This window comes from Ochotona princeps, chromosome 14 (assembly GCF_030435755.1).
Source record: "Ochotona princeps isolate mOchPri1 chromosome 14, mOchPri1.hap1, whole genome shotgun sequence".
NCBI lineage: Eukaryota > Metazoa > Chordata > Mammalia > Lagomorpha > Ochotonidae > Ochotona > Ochotona princeps.
Genome location: NC_080845.1, coordinates 56,644,872 through 56,663,980, shown reverse-complemented (window position 1 = coordinate 56,663,980; position 19,109 = coordinate 56,644,872). Strand labels below are relative to the sequence as shown.

General features: G+C 41.5%; 1 protein-coding gene across 1 annotated transcript in view; it reads left to right on the top strand.

Annotated features, from left to right (window-relative positions):
• NTRK2 (neurotrophic receptor tyrosine kinase 2) overlaps window positions 1-19,109 on the top strand; it is a 351,452-nt gene that overhangs the window by 192,391 nt on the left and 139,952 nt on the right. Inside the window, exon 13 of the mRNA XM_058672627.1 lies at window positions 11,625-11,813. Within this exon, the coding sequence (XP_058528610.1) occupies window positions 11,625-11,813 (189 nt within the window). The remainder of the gene's footprint in view (window positions 1-11,624; window positions 11,814-19,109) is intronic.

Below are 19,109 nucleotides of genomic sequence, written 5' to 3'. Positions count from 1 at the left end.
TGCAGCATCCCAAGCAGTGTCTCCCCCAGCTTCATGTACTCCCCCATCCCTCACTATAGCTTATTTATTGAGTGAGACTAAGAGTTAGAGGAAAACTGGTTCAACATCATTCCTCCTCTGGTAGACCCATGTTCTGTCCTACCTAAACTCACCCAATAGTATAAGGAGAATTCAGTATTCTCTGGAGCAACCCTATGCTGTCTTCAATACCTTAACTTTCAAGTTTGTGCTATCGATTGTCTTCATTCTATCCAGGCAGAAGGGAAAGAGTAGGAGAGCACCCAGCAAGTCTTGATGGGTCAGTCTTAGAAGAGACAACCTATTTCTCTGATGACCTTCCACTAGCTAGAATCCAGGTATATGGCTGCAACTAACTGGAAAGGGGACTGGGAAGTGCCATTTAGCCTTGGAAATTTAAGATTTCAGAGACCAGCTAGTAATTTTAGCTGTGATGCACATATTTTTTTTTTTGCATGCTCGTCATGCAGGAGCTGCGTAATGTAAGTGGAACTAAATATTCTAGGAGCCTGAAAGAAGTGAAGAGTGGAAGTCGAGTAAAGGCATCCATGTCCTTTATTTCCTGGTTTCTAGGATCGGTTTCAATGAAAGCAAACCTTTCTAGGCTGCGGAGATGCATCTTTCCTTTATAAAGGTTGTATCCTTCAGTAGAAGTTGAAGATGAAATCAGAGTAGAAACTTGGCCCCAAACCACATTGTGCTATGCTATGTGGAACTGGAATAAATTTGAAGCCAGCTAGTACTTACCCTGATTGCATGTTGGTAGCAAAAAAGAACCAGTTACATTGTCAAGAAGGAGATGCTTTGCAATTAATTCTCCTCCACTTCAACCTGTGGTTTTTCTAGTTCTCTGTGAGCAGTCAGTGGCCTACTCAGGCTAGGTCTTGGACTCAAACCTGTTCCATACTCTGCCTGCAGTAGAGCCCAGAGACTCACTTCTGTTTCCAGCGTTCTTTCTGGAGAGGGTGTGGTCCTGCCAAAGTTGGAAGTGAGGTACCTCTTTATCACTGAATCAGAGTTTCTCTCTACTTCCATCACAACATTAGAGACATTCTTCTTGCAGGTGCTGCTTAGTGAATCTTGCCTTAAAATACAAACAAGTTTCAGTTGATAGCACAACTAATTTTCATTTTTTTCACAGTTAAAAGGGAAGAGAACTGCTTAGTTTTGTTTGTTTAACTTAGCACACTGGAAGGATTTTTTTCTGAAATTCAAGGCTAATCTGCAAGTTGTACTTTCTCAAGGCTCAGAGCCTTCTACGTCCTGGGTTAGTGTTTCTGGGACTCAGGAGCTAGAAGGAAAGTCAGGTTGCTTCTCTGCGCCTATTTCCGGTTCCTTCCTCCAAGTCTCTCACTTGCATCATAAATATTACATTTCATGGAATTCTTTCCTTTGAGAGATATTTGAAAAGTGATCTTTGTGGCCATTTATTTTATTTAGTTTCAACTCCATCTTGGACTTGTTAATGTGTTACTTTTTCCTATGCGCCTGCTTTCTTGTCACAACAAAGGTTGAGTTTTCTGCAAAATAATATGGAGTTAACAAGTTTATTTTATAATTTAGGTCTTTTCTTTTTAAAAAAATCAAGATGCTGACTATAACTATGCATTCCTTTGTAGAATCCTTTTATTTTCTCAGTGAATAAATTATGTCTGATTAAGAAGAAACTACGAGAAGGATTGGCAAAGCTGTACTCCCAATAGGTATACATAACAGGAAATTGAGAAGATGTTTCTTTTGGGTCTTATGGGAAAATTTTGCTGGTGAAATTTAGTATTAAAGCTTTAGGACTACTGCTTCAATCCATCACAAAAGAGCTGCTTAAAGGCTGTCAGCATCTGGGGAAAGGTAATAATTTGACTTTTTGACAGCTGGTCTGTGAAATGTTCCAAAATCATCTGAGGTAGGATCCAGAAGCTTGCATTCTGTCCAACATCATGATCATGTTACTTGAAGAAAAAAGATTTATTTATTTATTTATCTGAACATCAGAACTAGAGAGAAAAATTTTCTATATGTTGCTTTACTCCCCAGATGACCAGGGCTAGGCCAGGATGAAGCCATTTGGTTATCCATTTGAGTCTACGAGAACTGGTACACTACAGGTAGTAGTTTAGCCCACTGCTCCGAAATGCAGGACCTGGTTGTGTATTTTGAAACAGGTCTTAGAAATAGTTCAGCAACTTGGGAAACTTGCTGTAAAAGTTGGCCTCTGGCCCAGCCTGGCAGCTAAAGTCCTGGCCCTGCTTGTGCTGGGATCCTATATGGGCACTGGTTCTAATTCATGCAGCTCCGCTTCCCATCCAGCTCCCTGCTTGTGGCCTGGGAAAGCAGTCAGGATGGCCCAAAACCTTGTGACCTTGCACCCATGTGGGAGACCTGGAAGAGGCTCTGGGATCTTGGATTTGGATTGGCTCAGCACAGGCCATTGTGGCTGCTTGAGGAGTGAATCAGAGGACAGAAATATTCCTCTCTTTCTCTCCTCCTCTTTGTACATCTGACTTTCCAATGGAAGAAAAAAGGTTGGCCTCAATTAAATGCCCTTTCATGTATGCCTTTTGTAAAAAGGGGAAATGGCAAAGGTGTACTAGGGAAAAATCTAAACATTTTTATTTTTTTTTTTTGCATGTCACAACAAATTTATCTTCTAATTCCATTTTCCATGTATGTTTGAACTGCTCTTATATTTGCTCCAACACACAATGAATCCCGGACACAGTATCCAGTTTCCATTCTTCAGTTTGTCTTTGGGGTCTATGCGTGGGGTGTGAAAGTGGGGTCTTGAGCTTTACAGCATCTTGCCTACGAGATGGGACTCCCCACAGACACGCTTTGATTTGATGTCTGTACTCAGCATTCTCACTTTGCTAAATCTGTGTCCCTTCTAAGCTTTCTGAGGATTCTAAGGGCAGTGTCAGGACATTCACTGGTGGAACCTGCCTCTCCTTCCATCTACAGCTGGCCCTGTTGTTCCCCTAATCATGCCCACCAGCCATGTCCTTATACCATCTCTTTCCCATTATCCTGCTCAAGTCAGCATTCTCTTATGATTAATTTCTTCTTAACTTCCCTTTACCACACTCTGCTATTTCTCTCTCATAATCCTGATGGCACCCTGCAGCCAGAACGATTTTTCTGAAATTAATCTTGATCACGTTACTTCCTGGCCTGAGACTTGGTTTCCTTTGGGCCTAACCACGATCAACAGTGTGATAGCTAAACTCTTGGCTGTTGGTTGTGTTTCTCAGATTTGTTCCCCTCTCCAGCTGTGTCAGCCTCTGGACCTACTCAGCACATCCCAGGTTAGCCATAACTAACTTCTCACCGTGAGAACAGATGATTTTCCACTTACGATGGAATTACATCCTGATAAAGCCATTGTACATTGCAAATGCATCTGATACACTCAGCCTACTAAGCCTCACAGCTTAGCCTAGCCTTCCTGAGCATGCTCTGAGGACTTACATCATGTTCAGCTGTACAGAATCTCACAAAACGCCTGTTTTACGATAAGCTGTTGAACGTCTCATGTAACTTACTGAAGGCGGAATGGAATCCAGAGACATAAAACATAAAACATAACCCCCTAAGAGACCTCAGAATACTGTAGAATGTGTGTTATTCGCCATCCTGGCCCCTGTGGGAGCTATACTCCCTGCTGTCATCCAGTCTTTCCAGAAAGGATAGGACCATGCAACATGAATCTGGGAAACAATCAAGTCTGAAGTGGAATCATTGGAAGTTGGGGGTTGAATGTATTCTTCCTTGTGTCATGCCCTGTGCTGAGCCAGTGGTCACCTGTCACTCCCTGGTGAGTCCTCAGTCTACCCTATGTCAGGATGGACTCTCCTTGGCTGAGCTCACGTGTGCCCCATGCACACTTGGAAGAAGGCTCACTTTCCACAGCAAACTCCTCAAAGACAAGTCTGTAGTTAATTTTCCTTTAAGCTCTCTCATGTGCCTGGTGAATAAATAAATAATAAAGAACTACTACTGCCATTTTTCTACAGGTAAAGCTGAATCTTGATGACAGTGTTACAAAATTTGTTTAACTGGGGCTACATTCAAGCATTGTGAAGGCAAATGAGAAAGAAAGAAAAGCAAAAAGACCTTGCTTTCTCGTTAGAAAACTAAGTCTCAGCTCAGAAACTGCACTCTGTGGCACTTGCTGAGTCTGTCGGCCACACTGAGGCTCTCAAAATAAGCACAGGATAATTTATGACCCCAATGTAATTTGGCTGAGAACCGAGAGAGAGAGGGAGAGAGAGAAGGTGGGTGGAAGTGGAAGTGGTTGGTGAATTACAATTACTGCATAAGTGAGAGGAATTCTTATGCCTTTTGTATCTGCAGTGTCTGATGCCCCTGTGCAGAACATTAGCCTGGGAGAGGAGGACATTGAGGGCTCCACGGGTCATAAATGGGAGGCAGATGTTTTCCAAATCGCTGCTCAGTTAGGTGGAGCCACCCCAATGGTGGGATACAAACAGGGGTTGGGCACCTTAGTTTTCCTATTCGGTAGAGCTCAAAACTGTACTTCCACCATCTCAGACTCTGAAAGTAAGACCTGAGCCAATGCAAAGGAAATCTGCTAGCAAGTTATTGCTTTTCAAGAAATAATTCCATGTATAGGATTGACCTTAAGGGATTGGCAGAGCTCTTAGGATGTAAGATGTTTGTTATAATCAGTCAGCAAAAGTGATGTAAAATGGTCCATCACAGTTCCATCCTATCCAGCGTGGGACTACTACTAATCTGCAGTGGGCTTTCTGTAAGATGGATACTTTGAAAAAGATGTACTCCAATGGAAACAGCAGCCATAAAACAATTCTATTAACCTGGCAGACATTGGCCTGGGGTAAAAGAACCTGTGACCCACGCTGGAGCACTTGGATTCAATGCCAGTCTCGACCTCCAACTGGAATTTTTCTTATTCCAGTTACCTGTTGAGGAAGAATGTGGGAGGTATTATGTAATGACTCAAGCAGTTGAGTGTGTGCTACCCACGTAGGAGACGCGGTCTGTGTTCTGCCAGTTTATCAGCCTTGGCTGTTGCAGGCATTTGAAGAGTGAATGGGCAGTTGGAGGAGGTCCCCTCTCTTATCCTGTCTCTCAACTAGATAATCATATATACTGTTTGACTGAGATGATGTAAATCACACAGGGAAGCAAAAAGTGGTCCCGAGGGAAACATGTTTCTTAAATGAGGTCATTCGTAATGAAGAAATCTATAGGCACAACCCTTCCCCTCCAGACCTGAGGCTCTTGTGAATGAAGCTCACCAACTTGTGTGGTTTGGATGGAGGCCAGGCCTTCTTCACGTTATCTTCTAAAACCTTCATGGAATCACTCAGAGGAACTTCTATCCTAAGGGAAACTCAACCGTGAGGTTGGAGGGTTGACGTTTTCATGTGCCAGGGAAGGAAATTCTAAGCTTACACTGGAAAAATCATCAAAGATGACAGCAACTTTGTAAGGCATCTGTTAAGTGTGGAAAGACTTATTACATGTCATGTTTCACTCCAAGTGGTTCTTCTATCTCGCTTGTTATCATAACTAACTGTGAAACTCACCGGGGAACTCAATGCCAGAGAATGGCACAGTAACTGTATTTAGGCTCCATTTTTTTCTCTGTCTTGTATCCTGGCTGTGCACAATTCAATTTGAACTCAGTGGAAGTGACGTGGAAGGGAACAGTCTGGTCCAGGAAACAAGCATCTCACAGTGGTCTTCCTCAATGGGGTCCTCCAAACTCAGCCACAGGTCTTTTCATACATGCCCACTGCAGCCTTGCATTGTCAAGGGCTGAGAGATGTGGTACACTGCCCACAGTCACACAGTGAGTCAGAAGAGGGTGTTCCTATAGAATCAGGATCACTTTTTTTCTCCCCAAGTGTCAGTGCTCCTGTGGGATTCTGTGTTCCTTTCTTCACTGCTTGTCGCAGCTTCAGAAAAGATCTGTATTCTCTCATCGTTTTCCCACATCGCTGCACTTCTAAAACTGTAGTACGTTTGTCAATGCGTTGTGTGTCTTCACTCCTACAGCTTTCCCAGGAGATGATTCGATACTAGGCAATGATCTCTCCACTCAGGGAAGAAAGAGAAAAACAAAGAGAAAGGCTGTGAACTATTAACTCCAGGTTTTGACCATTTTCTTGAAGACGGGGTGCTGTCTCTTAACTGATTTGAACCCTTATGTTCTCAGGATAGAAATATATCTTAACACAGAGATCCAAGGCTTAGTCTCCAGGTGTTTAAGAGGAAGCTTCAGTCCCGGGTGGATTTTTATTTTTCTTTCTTTTTTAAGAGGGGGAGGGATCTCATTTGTTGAGTAAGGACAGGACGGTGCTTACTGCCTGTGGTTTACACTTCTATTTCGAAGTTTATTTTATGTTTTGTTGTGGTTTTCAGATTTCTCATGGTTTGGATTTGGGAAAGTAAAATCAAGACAAGGTGTGGGTAAGTAGTCACTTACTCCTTCTTTAGACCAGTGATGAGTTTATGCTTAATCAGATGAATCTGCTTAGATCTTCTTACTTGGACCTTGATTCATTTTCTGGTTCCTGGTTTCTGATCATTTGAAGAAGTAGCTCTGGAATATTTCTCAGTGAAAAGATTACTTTGGTAATTGAGTTTAGTCAATGGTTTTGCATTTTCAAAGTCGACTGGTTTTTAATCTTGAGGTGTTGCCAACTGTTCACCTTGTGTCGGGTTTTACTGCATTTCTCAAAAGGTTCATGAAAGAATATGGAGCTGTATCCCAACCACACATTCAGTTAATAGCAGGCTGAGTAGTCATCCTGGTCCAGTTTGTTTCTGATTATGTTGGCCAAAATATAAGAGTTTTGGATTGGTCAATCAGCTGTTCCTTTATGGCCATTTCTCTCTCCAAGCAGACTTTACTGTCCAGACACTGTGATTTGAGCTTGATTGCATTCTGCTCCTTGTATTCAGACTAAGTGCTGACAATTGAAAAGCACAGTTTTTAGTTTACTGAATGAATGCAGATGGTGTCTTTCATCATTAGGATTGAAGTCAGGTGTGATCTCCCGGGCCCTCCAATTTGCTCATTATTTTCTCTGAGTGCAGAGATGAGTAACAAAATTTGCAAAGAAGGCAGGGAAAAACAGATTGCCTCATATCATTCATGTGTATTTCCATGAGTTGACCATCATGGGCACTTGATGGGTGTGTCTTTCAGTTGCATGGCTGACTATAGGTAAAGTTGAAAAGTAGGGGACTTCCTCAAAGTATCAGTGAGCTGCCCAGTTCTGAGGCACCTGCCCCATGGTTGTTTATCCTCTCCATATAAAAGAGCCTTTGGCTTTTGAACTTAACATCATGTCTTGTCCTATTGTACAGCCTGTAGTTTTCTGTCCAGTGATCCAAAATACTCAGTGGACTGAGTCCAGGCCAGGAAACGTCGCTCTGCTTTGATCCTTACTAGTTTAGTACATTTCAATATAAAAGCTCTTAATCAGCAAAGGGGCAGTGGAGATGCGGCAAAGTTGGAATCTCTTTACTGGCTTAGCATTTCTGGGTAGCTCCCTGGGGGCAAATCCCAGCCATGGTTGATTACAATAGCTTAGTCAAAATTATCAGAGTGGTTACCCAGTTGGGTAGTCTTGAAGGCTCCCTGTTAGAGAGCTCTGTGGACTCTGTGTGTGTGTGTTGCTTGGGATTTAGGAGAGAGTCAGACTTCTCTATAACAATGGGGATTGGGCTTTTCTTTCATTAAATAGAAAATCACTATAACAACGTTGACATTTTTCAAGCCAGTTTACATCCCAAAGGATACTTATACCCCCCAAAACTTCAAAAATATGATTTCCTCCTATAGACTTTTGTCGACCCCAGTAGAGGGACGTCTTCAGAATTATTCCTCCAACTGCAGTTCACCAGAAGTTTGTTTTTGTCAAGCGCAGTGTGGTCAGCAGTTTGGGAGTTAACTGCCATTGAACAGATAGTTTGAATTCACAGTCCCAGAGAGAATGGGGCACAGAACATCATGATAAGCCTTACAGGGAAGTGCTGGGAATGGTCCAGAAGCTGAAGGAGCCAGGAAGAAACATGACAAGAACATTTGTTTTGGCTTCTAGGGAAGGGAATGAGTGAGCAGAGTAATAGCTGAGGATTACCAGTTTGGGTCATTTTACTGGGCTTTGGGACACAGGGAGCCTTTCTGAGTTTTCTTGGCCCTGGCCCTAAAATAGAAAATGTAGGTGGCCAGTAACTTGGAGTGTGATTGTCAGGAAAGGAAGGTGATAGGATGTAGGCCTTCTGTTGCTGACTGGTACATGAAAGATGCACCTGCAGGTAGGGTGTTTTCTGTGTCTGGGAATTTCTCTCTCTTCTGAGCAGAAGAGGCAGTCCCTCTAGTGCCATCAAGGCTTGGAAGTCAGAGCATTCAAATGCAGAAATGCATTTCTTTGTCATGGTGTCTGTTCAAACACCAGCACCCCCAAAAACGCATCCTATGATGTGTACAGGCAGGCTACTGTTGAATTCTATAGACATTCATTGTCCCTGTAGAGAGTAAGTTCTCTTCCCAATGTTATTGTGCTCTGCACTCCATTATATCAAAACATTCTTAGAAAAATGGGCTTAATCCCTGCAAGCTTTCCAGCTCCATCAATCTTCCAAGATTTGGAGCATCAGCAGTGAAGCAAACCATGCTAGAATTAATATCTCTTGATGGATGGCTGAGGTTTATGGGTTGCCCCAATTTGTCAATAGCAACTCTCTGGTAATGTAAAATGCGTTTTGAAAAATTATCTATGATGCTTTATGACACTTCCAGGCTTCACTCCATGTCTGTACACTTTAATAAGAGCCCATTGCCTTGTAATCTGTTCCAACTGAGTTGGAGGATTTAGTAGGAGAGATCAGGGGAAGGAAGGAAAGTCCTTTGGTGACAGTTAGGAATTGAGAGCAAGTACCTTGCTTGAACTCTTTAAGCCAGGTCTCTACTCTGCAGTAGGCAGGTGATTTAGGACATAAGATCGGAGGAATCATAAGATTGTCTCCTAGGTATCAACTTTCTCAAAAATGATTGAATACTGCTGTAATGTTTATGGCCTGACCTGGACCAAGAGAGAATAAGAGACAAATGCCAAGGGAGTCAGTGTAGTTCTCATTATTATGGGGGGCTCCAGAAGAAAAGACAATAGGTGCTCAGGCAGCATGAGGTGCTTCATAAAATTATAACTCCTGGATTTCTGGGGGTGAAGATGAAACCTGGGATCTGTTAAGTAATGTGTAACCTTGACTGCACCCCTGATGGGAGCCAGGCAGTTGCTGCTTTGCAGCTACTCCAGGAACCAAGTGAGTCAATGACCAGAGGCTAAGTTTTATAGGCAAGATGCAGAAGCCTTACCATAATAGAGCTCCAATTCCCATTGTTGAAAAAATCTGGGTGTTCTGGACCCAACAGGGGGCAAATCAAAGAGCACTAAGTTTGAGGATATTGGAAGGAATTTACCCTGGTAGCTATTCTAGAAGGATTTTTGGTCTTTTCTAACACAGGTAAACTAGGCACAAGATGAACACTAGTAGTGGGGTTCCCCGGGCTTTGAGGGCTCTGTGGCAGCTACATTCACTGTTTGAAGACTTGTTTGCAGGTTTAAGCCAGGGTGTATCTCTCAAGGCAGCTGAAGTGCACATCCCCTTGAGAGAATGCTTTAAAAATTACCTCTAATAGCAGTTGGCTGCCTCCTGCATAGTTGGTTTAAGTCACAACTAGCTGGGGAATGTCCAATATATTATCACTACAAACTATGATAATCTCCACAAGAAGAGGCTGGGAATGGATCTGAGGTGAGGGGAGGAGGTGCCAGGAATGAACTATCCAATTTCACAGGGGATTCCAAACCTTACGAAAAACAGATTTTTTTTCTTTTCCCCCAGAATTGCTGTGCTTCTCACTCAAGTGGTTGACTGTGAGGGCGAAGGCAGGCAAATAGATGTGGGGACACAGACACTATCTGGGGAGGATTGGGTTAAAATGTTTTCTTGCACAAGGCTGAGCAGTTCCTGTTTTTCCTTTCCTAGGAGGCTGGTGTCTCAGGTTGGGGCTCATTGCACCCTGACACCCCGCCTCTGTCTTCCTTCCTTTCCCCTCTCTCTTGCCTCCTGCTTTTGGCTTACGTCAGTGGCCAGTTTTCTGCTTCCAGAAAACCCTATGCTCATCTGGTTCCTTTTAGACATGTGCAAATATCTGTCGAGGAGGTCTCATCTTCTTCCCATGTATGAAGTTGCCATCAAAGGTGGTCTGAGTAAAGCTCTCACCTACACATGTATCTCTGTGAATCTATTTTTGTTTACAAACAGCATGAATTTAGTGAACAGTTGATAATTTGTTTAGAAAAAAATAGAATAACTCATATGTTTTGGTCTATGACTTCTGGCATTTTAGATTAGAAAACATGTCTTCTCTGAAAAAAGATGATTGCTATCTTACTATATGGACAACAAAGTCATGACTCTGGAAAGGAAACTGTAATTATAAGCAAAGTAAATGCCTTTGTTAAGCGATTAATCCATTATTGTTATGAGCGTTTTTGTAACATAAAACATGGTACAGGTATTCAAGGATATAGACAATGAGTAGTAATAGGAAAATCCAATATGATTGCACTCACCAGTTAAATTTCATTTAGCAGCACCTCATACAAATCTGAACACTTGAAACACAAACTTACATTTTCAGATCACTACTTTCATTCTAGTCTCATAAATATCCAGCAGATATTATTTTGTGCATTTTACTGTGTAAGTGGTAGAAAGTTACACAGAAAGGAAATGACTTGTCCAGAGAATGTAGAAAGGAAATACAGCTCTTTCAATTCCCAGTGCAACATTCAGGGCTCTATGAAAGATGACGAATCCTAGATCCATATAGGAAGTCTCATTGACATGGTGTTCTGAAGATGTTCATAGAACAAAGAGGAAGGTTGCATGCTAAATTACAGGAGAAGGAAACATGGAAATTGGAACCCTTGTGTGTTGCTGATGGTTTTGGATGATCTTGTAATGTCAACCCTAGCACTACTATATGACCCAGTGATTCCACCTAAAGGGAGAGAAAACACTTGAACTTCACACAGAATACTGTACCTGAGTGATCACAGTAATATTAAGCATCATAGCCCAAGCAACCCAAATGTTCATCAGCTAACGAACAGACAAAATGTGGCCCAACTATACGTTGAAGTATTATTGAGCAATAAAAACAAATGAAGAACTGTTGCATGCTACCATGTAGATAAACTTCATCAAAATGATGCTGTGCAAAAGAAGCTACAAAAAAGCATGTACTACATGATTCCATTTATATGAAATTCAAAACCAGACAAATCCATAAGGATAGAAAATAAATTCAAAGAGGCCTACGTCTGGCAGTGGGGGGAGGGGAAATGAAAAATGAGTACTGGCTGAGAAGGGTGAGTATGTCCTAAAAATAGATTAAAGTAATGATTATAAAACTGTGAACATATTGAAACTCACTGAATTGTATGCTTATCATGGGGAGTTGTAAGTTTATGAATTATTGTTCATTAACACCATTATAATTACAGGAGAACTGATGATTTTTTTTTCCCCCACTCCAGGCCCAGCTTCTGTTATCAGCAATGATGATGACTCTGCCAGCCCACTACATCACATCTCCAACGGGAGTAACACTCCTTCCTCTTCAGAGGGCGGCCCCGATGCCGTCATTATTGGAATGACCAAGATCCCTGTCATTGAAAATCCCCAGTACTTTGGCATCACCAACAGTCAGCTTAAGCCAGACACATGTGAGTACAGCTGCTTATACTTCTTAGCCCGTTAGCTACATGGTTGTTATCAACCAACGTGTTTATTGGAGCCCCTGAGAAGAATGGGACAGGGGACAGTATCTAAGGATTCTTGTGGCTTTGGGCCTACAGAACAATTGCTTGCATTTGTTGCTTGTGAAATTCTTGGGGCCTGTCCCCAGCCAGGGTGGGAGCTGTTGGGCAGATACTGACTTCTCTTGGGGCCTGCCTTTTAAAACCATTTGTCAAGATGAAGTTGGAATCAAGGCATGCTTATCCTGGAACAGATAGAGACAGAAACCAGAAGTATCATTAGTATGAAAGGCAATTGGTATAATTTAACTTGGGTTTATTGAAGATAATTAAAATATGTGCTGTAGGCAGTCAGGAAGGCTGGGAGTTGTACACAGGTGGTATCAATTTGGGCAGTTCTGCATTCTCAGTTCAGTTCTGGCTCCCAGCATGAGGCCTTATTGTGATGCCATGACAGCAAGGAGACATTGCTACAGATGAAGTGCACTGGATGCACGCTGACATTTACTGCTCAGAATCAAGTTAACCCGTTCGCCTGTTAACAAGTATGTGAGCTTTCTAGGAGCCTCCTATACTATCTCCTGCACCACTGCTCAGATAATTAAAAAAAAAATGAATTCATTAAAGGACAAGCAAACTTCTGCCGTTGGCATTTCAAGACTTCCCTCACACATGAATTAGAGGCCATGAAGGCTAGGACTTGAGATGGTCAAGATTCCAGGGGTTACCTGGCCCTGGTAGGTGAACATACCTTCTCTAATTACATCTTGCCCTATCTTAACTACCGCTCTCCTGCCCTGTCTCAGAGGTGAGGTGGGACTATTGCCAGATTGGGCTCTAGGAGTGATGTTATGCCAAAAACCCTCACAGGATAAGGGAGCTCAACTTGATTCATATATAAAGATAGAACAGTAGCTAGTTCCTACGCATTCACATTTATTGGAAGATATGCTTTAGATTGGATCTGAGGATAAGTGTTAGGAAGAATTGAGTCCTAAGTTTGGAACATATAAGCCTGGACCATAGATTTCTGCTGAATTTAGTACCAGACAATATCAATGGAAAAACATGTATAAAGAATATTCTGCTCATTTTCCTGTAGAGAAATGTTAATGTTTGAACGGAGATGTGTTTATTCTGATTGTACATTACAGAAGGTACACATGTATTGAAAAAAATCACATGATATCCCACAAACATGCAACATTTTTTAATGTCAATTACAGTCTAAAAAAAAAAAACAACTAAAAAGAATATTGAGCTCCTTGAACAAGAAAGTATAATTTGAAATCAGGATATCAATAATCTTAATATTGTCACTGTTATGTGGATAAATGTGGAAAGGGAGCTATCTTTCAGTTCACATTTTTGGTGAGAGAAGCATCCAATGGAAGTTCTTTTTTTTACCCTGCATATGGACCCAAGCTAAGCAAACAGCATGATGGGAAAGCTCTGTCATCATTTTGATTATTCTCCCTAGGAAAAGAGTCTTTTGACTCCAGAACTAGGCTGGGTGATTTACTTCAGGTAGCCTGAGTATAATTGAGATTGTCTACACTACATTCCCTTAGAAAGTTGACTTTCCCTCGTAAATGGAGGGACACAAAATAATCAAGTAGATGACATAAGAGAAAATGATATGAGAAAATGAACGGCAGCTACAAAAAAAGCACACAGGTCAAGCAATCAATTACAATTTCTACAGAAAGAACTGGACTGGATGGCTACCAAGCCGGTTGGTTCTACTGGAAATATTTGCTTCCTTTAGCAATCCTGAAGAATAGCATTCCAAGGTCACTTTCCTCATTGAGAATTTCTGCAAAGGTGTAGGGGTATAGGCATTTTGGCTCTCTTTGGAGGACTCCTGATTCTGTGGCTCAGTCATTCAGTGCCACTGACACTTAGAAGGTTCTGGAACCGTCAAGAAGACCCACAATCTTCAGCTTTTAGTCTCTACCCATCAGGGATAGCTTGCCCAGGCCTGACTTAGAAAGGGGGACTGAGCCCTTCACATGAACATCCATTCTGGGCTTAGCATTCTCCATCACTTGTCCTCGCTTACCAGGAGAAAATTTCCTTTATCCAGTACCCAGCCAAATGCACTCTTCCATGATTTTAAAAACACTTGAATACATCTTATTCGAATCCTTCTATAATATGATTGAAGGAATAATTCACTTCCCCTCATTCCTTCACATCTATAAATGTCATTTCATTCTCTCTCCTTCTCTCTCTCTCTCTCTCTCTCTCTCTCTCTCTCTCTATATATATATATATATATATATATATATATATATATATATATAAAACCAATGATTATGACTACTCTCTGCAAGTATTTTTGTAGTCCTGGGTAGGTTAGATTGTGAGCTCCTGGAGAGCAGGAACTTAATGTATTGCAACATGTAGCATGGGACATGATATTACTTTGGACTTGACCACATGTTGGCCTGATGTGGCATTTTTCTTATTGAAATAATAAAAACTACACAACTTGTAATAAGATGACTTAGAGACTTTTCCATTGGCTTTATTTCTTTCATACTTGCCTGCATAGTAATTTATTTAGTAGACATGCTGTTGGCCAATGAAATGGATTAGATTAAAATTTTGGGAGAAATAAACTCAGCAAAAATCCCATTTTTGGACATCTCAATCATAATCATGCTAAGATTAAAATTGATCAAAGCTCAAATACGTGACATGCAAAGGTTCATGGAATCTTGGGAGCTTAGATTCCAATTAGGATTTAGTTTTTAATTAGGTTTCTAAAGAAATCATAAATATTTATTTCTAAAGAAATCCTAATAAAGGGCTCTTCTGGGGCTGGCTGTGTGTGCAACACCAGCAGCCCATGTCAGATACTGGTTCAGATTCTAACTGCTCTGCTTCTGGCCTAGCCTTCTGCTAATATGCCCAGAAAAATACTTGAATGGCCCAAGTGCTTAAAACTGTGCCACCATGTGGGAGACCTAATAGACATTTTGGCTTGGGTCTTCAGCCTGGCCCAGTCCTGGCTGTTGCGGGCTTTTGGGGGAGTGAGCTGGTGGATGGAATCTCTCTCTCTTTCACCTTTCAAGGAAAGGAAAGGAAAGGAAAGGAAAGGAAAGGAAAGGAAAGGAAAGGAAAGGAAAGGAAAGGAAGAAAGAAAGAAAGAAAGAAAGAAAGAGAAAGAAAGAAAGAAAGAAAGAAAGAAAGAAAGAAAGAAAGAAGAAAGAAAGAAAAAAGAAGGAAAGGAAAAAAGAAAGAAAGGGAGGGAAGGGGGAAGGGAGGGAGAGAGGACAAAAATGTGAGCTAGGAATACAGAAAAAAAAAAAAAAAAAGCTACTCCAAGAAGTTGTATGGATAAGACTCCACACTGGGGTCACAAACTACCATACTGACTTTTCTGTCCTAAATCTACATGTTCCTTAAAGGCACTGGCTTTGGAATAATTATGGTATCTTATTATTATTCAAGTATATTTATTAGTTACCATGATACAGTTTATAGGCATAGGGGTTCTTCTTCCCCCACTCCCTTTCCTCTTGCTCCATTTTCCCCTCTCACTCCTTTTCCCCAAATTACCACAGTAATGTAGTCCCTTATTAAAAGTTCCAAGGTTAGCTTTATTCTTTTTAAATGTATCATGCTATGTATGGAGAGTTTTGAGACAACCAAGAACAATTATGGGATCCCATTGCATTTGAGTGGATCAGATCTAGATAGTGAAAATTCAGTGTGTGAAATATTTATTCATTTCTTATAATCCTCCTACAATGCCAGGAACTAGATATTTGGTGGTCGCAATGGCTTGCTTCCAGCCCTCAGGGAGTCTTGCTGGGGAAACCAGAGTTAGATCATCATAAAATCATAAGACACTGCATTACCATGCATTGGAGAAAGGATCCTGAAGCCCAGTTGCCTCTGGGAGATCAGCCAGGTCAATCAATGTGAGACATAGGCCAGAAAAATGATGAGAGGAGGTGGGGATCAGGAAGACCATGGAGGAGCATGGCTTTGGTATTGCTCCAATTATTCCAGAGAATCTTCTGGATTGGGTATTTATTATTCTATGTGAATTCCCCAAGACTGAAAACAGTAGGAATCATAAGAACACATCAAGATGAGTCAGGTTTGATTTGCAATACATTACCTGCATATCTTTCTAAGTTAGTCCTGAAAGATCAATGATTTCAGATAGCTTATTTCAACAATGATATGAAAGTACTTCCCAAATTTTGTGGAAAATGGAATTAAAAGGTATTATGAAAAATCCTCATGCAGCCACGATATTTTTATAATTTTCTGATTTAAAAATGAAGCTATAGACAACAAAAAACATGATGAAATGAAGTTTTTTGTTTTTGCTATTTTTAATAATGGGTGAGGTTATTTAGGTGAAACTCTCAAGATTCTATGAGATTTTCATTTACCAAGTCCGGAGATGGTTTGCAGGATTGTTAGCACAATCTGAACAGGTCTGAATTGCTCCCAAGCACTTTCCAATAGCAAGTCTGTCTACTTTATTGCAGGGCCCAGAGGTTCCCCCAAGACCGTCTGATAATAATTTGGTATTTGGAGGCTCCTGTGTCACTGCAGGAACTAAAGGAGGCTAAATCCATGCCTGATGGAGGAGAAGAGTTCTATGGTTATCTGCAAATTCTGGCCAGACAACATCTTGACGTCACTCTCCTTAGCTTCCATAACCTACCCAAGCAAGAAGTTGCCTTCCCAAGACTAATCCCTCAAAGTGCTATGCCACTTTAACTGTAGACCCATCTCCTCGATCAATCAGGATGGCAAGATGGAGCTGAGGAGCTCAGCAACATCAAGGCTGGAGTTGGTCTTTAACACAACTAGTCTGTGTAGACATGTCAAAACCATGCATCATCCGAAAGGACGTGGTGGTTTCCCAGTAGACTTTAAAACTTGGGTCAAGGGTAACAGTGTTGCTGCCCTCTCTGATTGCTGGGGAACTTTTTGACAGGGTGAAATGGAAACATACCTTCCAAGCTGAAAGACAAATCTAAACCAAAATCTACCACTCCCGCAACACCCACCTCCTGTCCCCTCACCCCATCATCCATCTTGGGTTGGGTTCTCTTGAAGGGTGGGGCATATGTCACATCTTCTCCTGTTGGGACAAATGCCATCAACTTTTAAATTGTGTCTTTACTAGAGAGGCCTTATGAATTAGCTGGGGCCCAAGGCCTTTGACTTAAATTAAATTAGATTTGTCTCTGTGTACTTGTGTTTGTCCGAGTAGCGCATGCCTTCTGCGTATATGTGAGGCAAGTCCCTTCCTGTGGCAGATGCTTAGAAAGAATTCTAACTTTTTTTTTCCCACTTCAACTCTGTTTCCAATGAAGTGAATAGCTATTGATTTCCTCGAGAGTGTGCCATACTTCTTCAGATATTCTAGTTCATGTGTGTATGTGTGTTTTCCCATTGATCACAAGATCATTAGGAAATTATTTAGGTAAGCACAGATTCACAGACCAGCAAAAGCTAAGTGAATAAGATGTTCCAAAGGTAGGGAATTTTTTTACAGTGTTTGAAAATGTCACAGGAGACACTGATCCTGTGCCTGTTAACTGCCACATCTACTTTGTCACTGACTAACAAGGGGAGAGAAGGGAGGTGAGATTTTTCACAGGAACTACAGAGGTTTGGGACTTATTTACAACACATGAGTAAAAATATCTGAATTGTATCTGGAACACTGGAGCTCATTTGATCTAAGGGTGAGGTGCCTGAGAGTCTCTCAAGGTCATTTACATTTTTCCATGCCACCATGTGACTGTAGTCCCATTTTGATGGTCAGAGATAGAATTAACAAATCTCTTGAGCACTTTGTCCTGTCTTTCGCCTATTACTTTTGGTTCTAAAAACATTTAATTGGTCATCAACAACTGTCTTGGGAGCAGTGTGGAATGCTTTGAAGGCTGTGGCCTGCACTTTAAAAATAAGCCAAGTCTGTCTTCCCAGTGTGAGCATTAGCCTGAGAGATCACAGTTATTTTGGGATCCATGGAAATGGCTTTGTTTATGGCACACTGGGTTGACAGCTTGTCCTGTGAGAGCCTGTAGGGCATTTTGCTAGCATTATGTGATTAGGTAAGTCCCAGAAACATTTATTCTCCCTCTTGGTGTCATGGCTCCCCACCACTAACTATAATTTGATCTTATTCCCCTTCTCAACTCCAAAGGAGATAATCAGAAGCTATCAAACAATGCATAAAACAGCAACTCAAGGTCCCTGGAAGAAAGGGAAAGAGTACATGCTGCATAATTGCATTTAACATGTAAATGCACATTTTCAACTCTACTGAGATTTGCTAGCAAGTTGGTGTCAAGCACACCCACACAATGTAAAGTTATGTTATTTGCATTTGACCACTATTTCCCCAAAAGAAATACCACTAGATTATAGCAAAGCTACACTGCCTAGAGAAGATAATCTCATATATGATGCCTGAAAAGGGAAAAAAAATATATGGATATAGGTCAGGGAGATGCACGCAGTGATAATCTCAAGACTGTTTACCTTCCACATCGTCTGTCAAGCACAATGGGATTATGCTTTCTGCAGACAGCAGACATTCATTGATGTGCTGGTAGGACCCCAGCTGATGGAGGTGGATCTTGATGCATTTGCTCTGGGGATTTCCCCAGTTCCAGCCCGATAAGGGTGTGTGCAATAGCAGGATATAGCTCAGCATGTTTTATGGTCCTTTGGGTTTCAGTTTGGTCACTCATTTCATGTGCCTACAGATTACAGACCAGGATTCATTCAGGAGACACAAATTCATAGGAGCTGCCTACGCTGCTAAGAAACTCCTGGTACCTAGCTGCTTTGGACGATTGACTGTGCCCTGTGGTGAAGCTGAGTTGGCCTGTGGGAGGTTTCTTGTGGAGGTGACACTCAATCCTTGGTGGAAGCCATTGTAACAAAGCACACATTTTCTCCATATCAGATGCTGGAGTTCTCTGTTTTTATCCTTTCTGCCTGCCTGCCTAGGACAATGACCTGTCACTTCTAGGCTGCTTCTTGATTTTTTGGTCACACCAGATTCACTTAATAAGTGTAGTGATGCTCACCAAGGTTCTAGGACTTTCTGTATGTTATTTGCTTGATTTTTCCTGGTCATCATTCATTCTTACGAAAGATGGGTAAGAAGGATTTTCTCTATGATGTGGATAGAACTGTGGAGAGAACCACTTTAAAGTGCCATCTGGTCCCCGTGCTCTTTCTTTGGTCTTAGACCCTGATTGTCGGTGA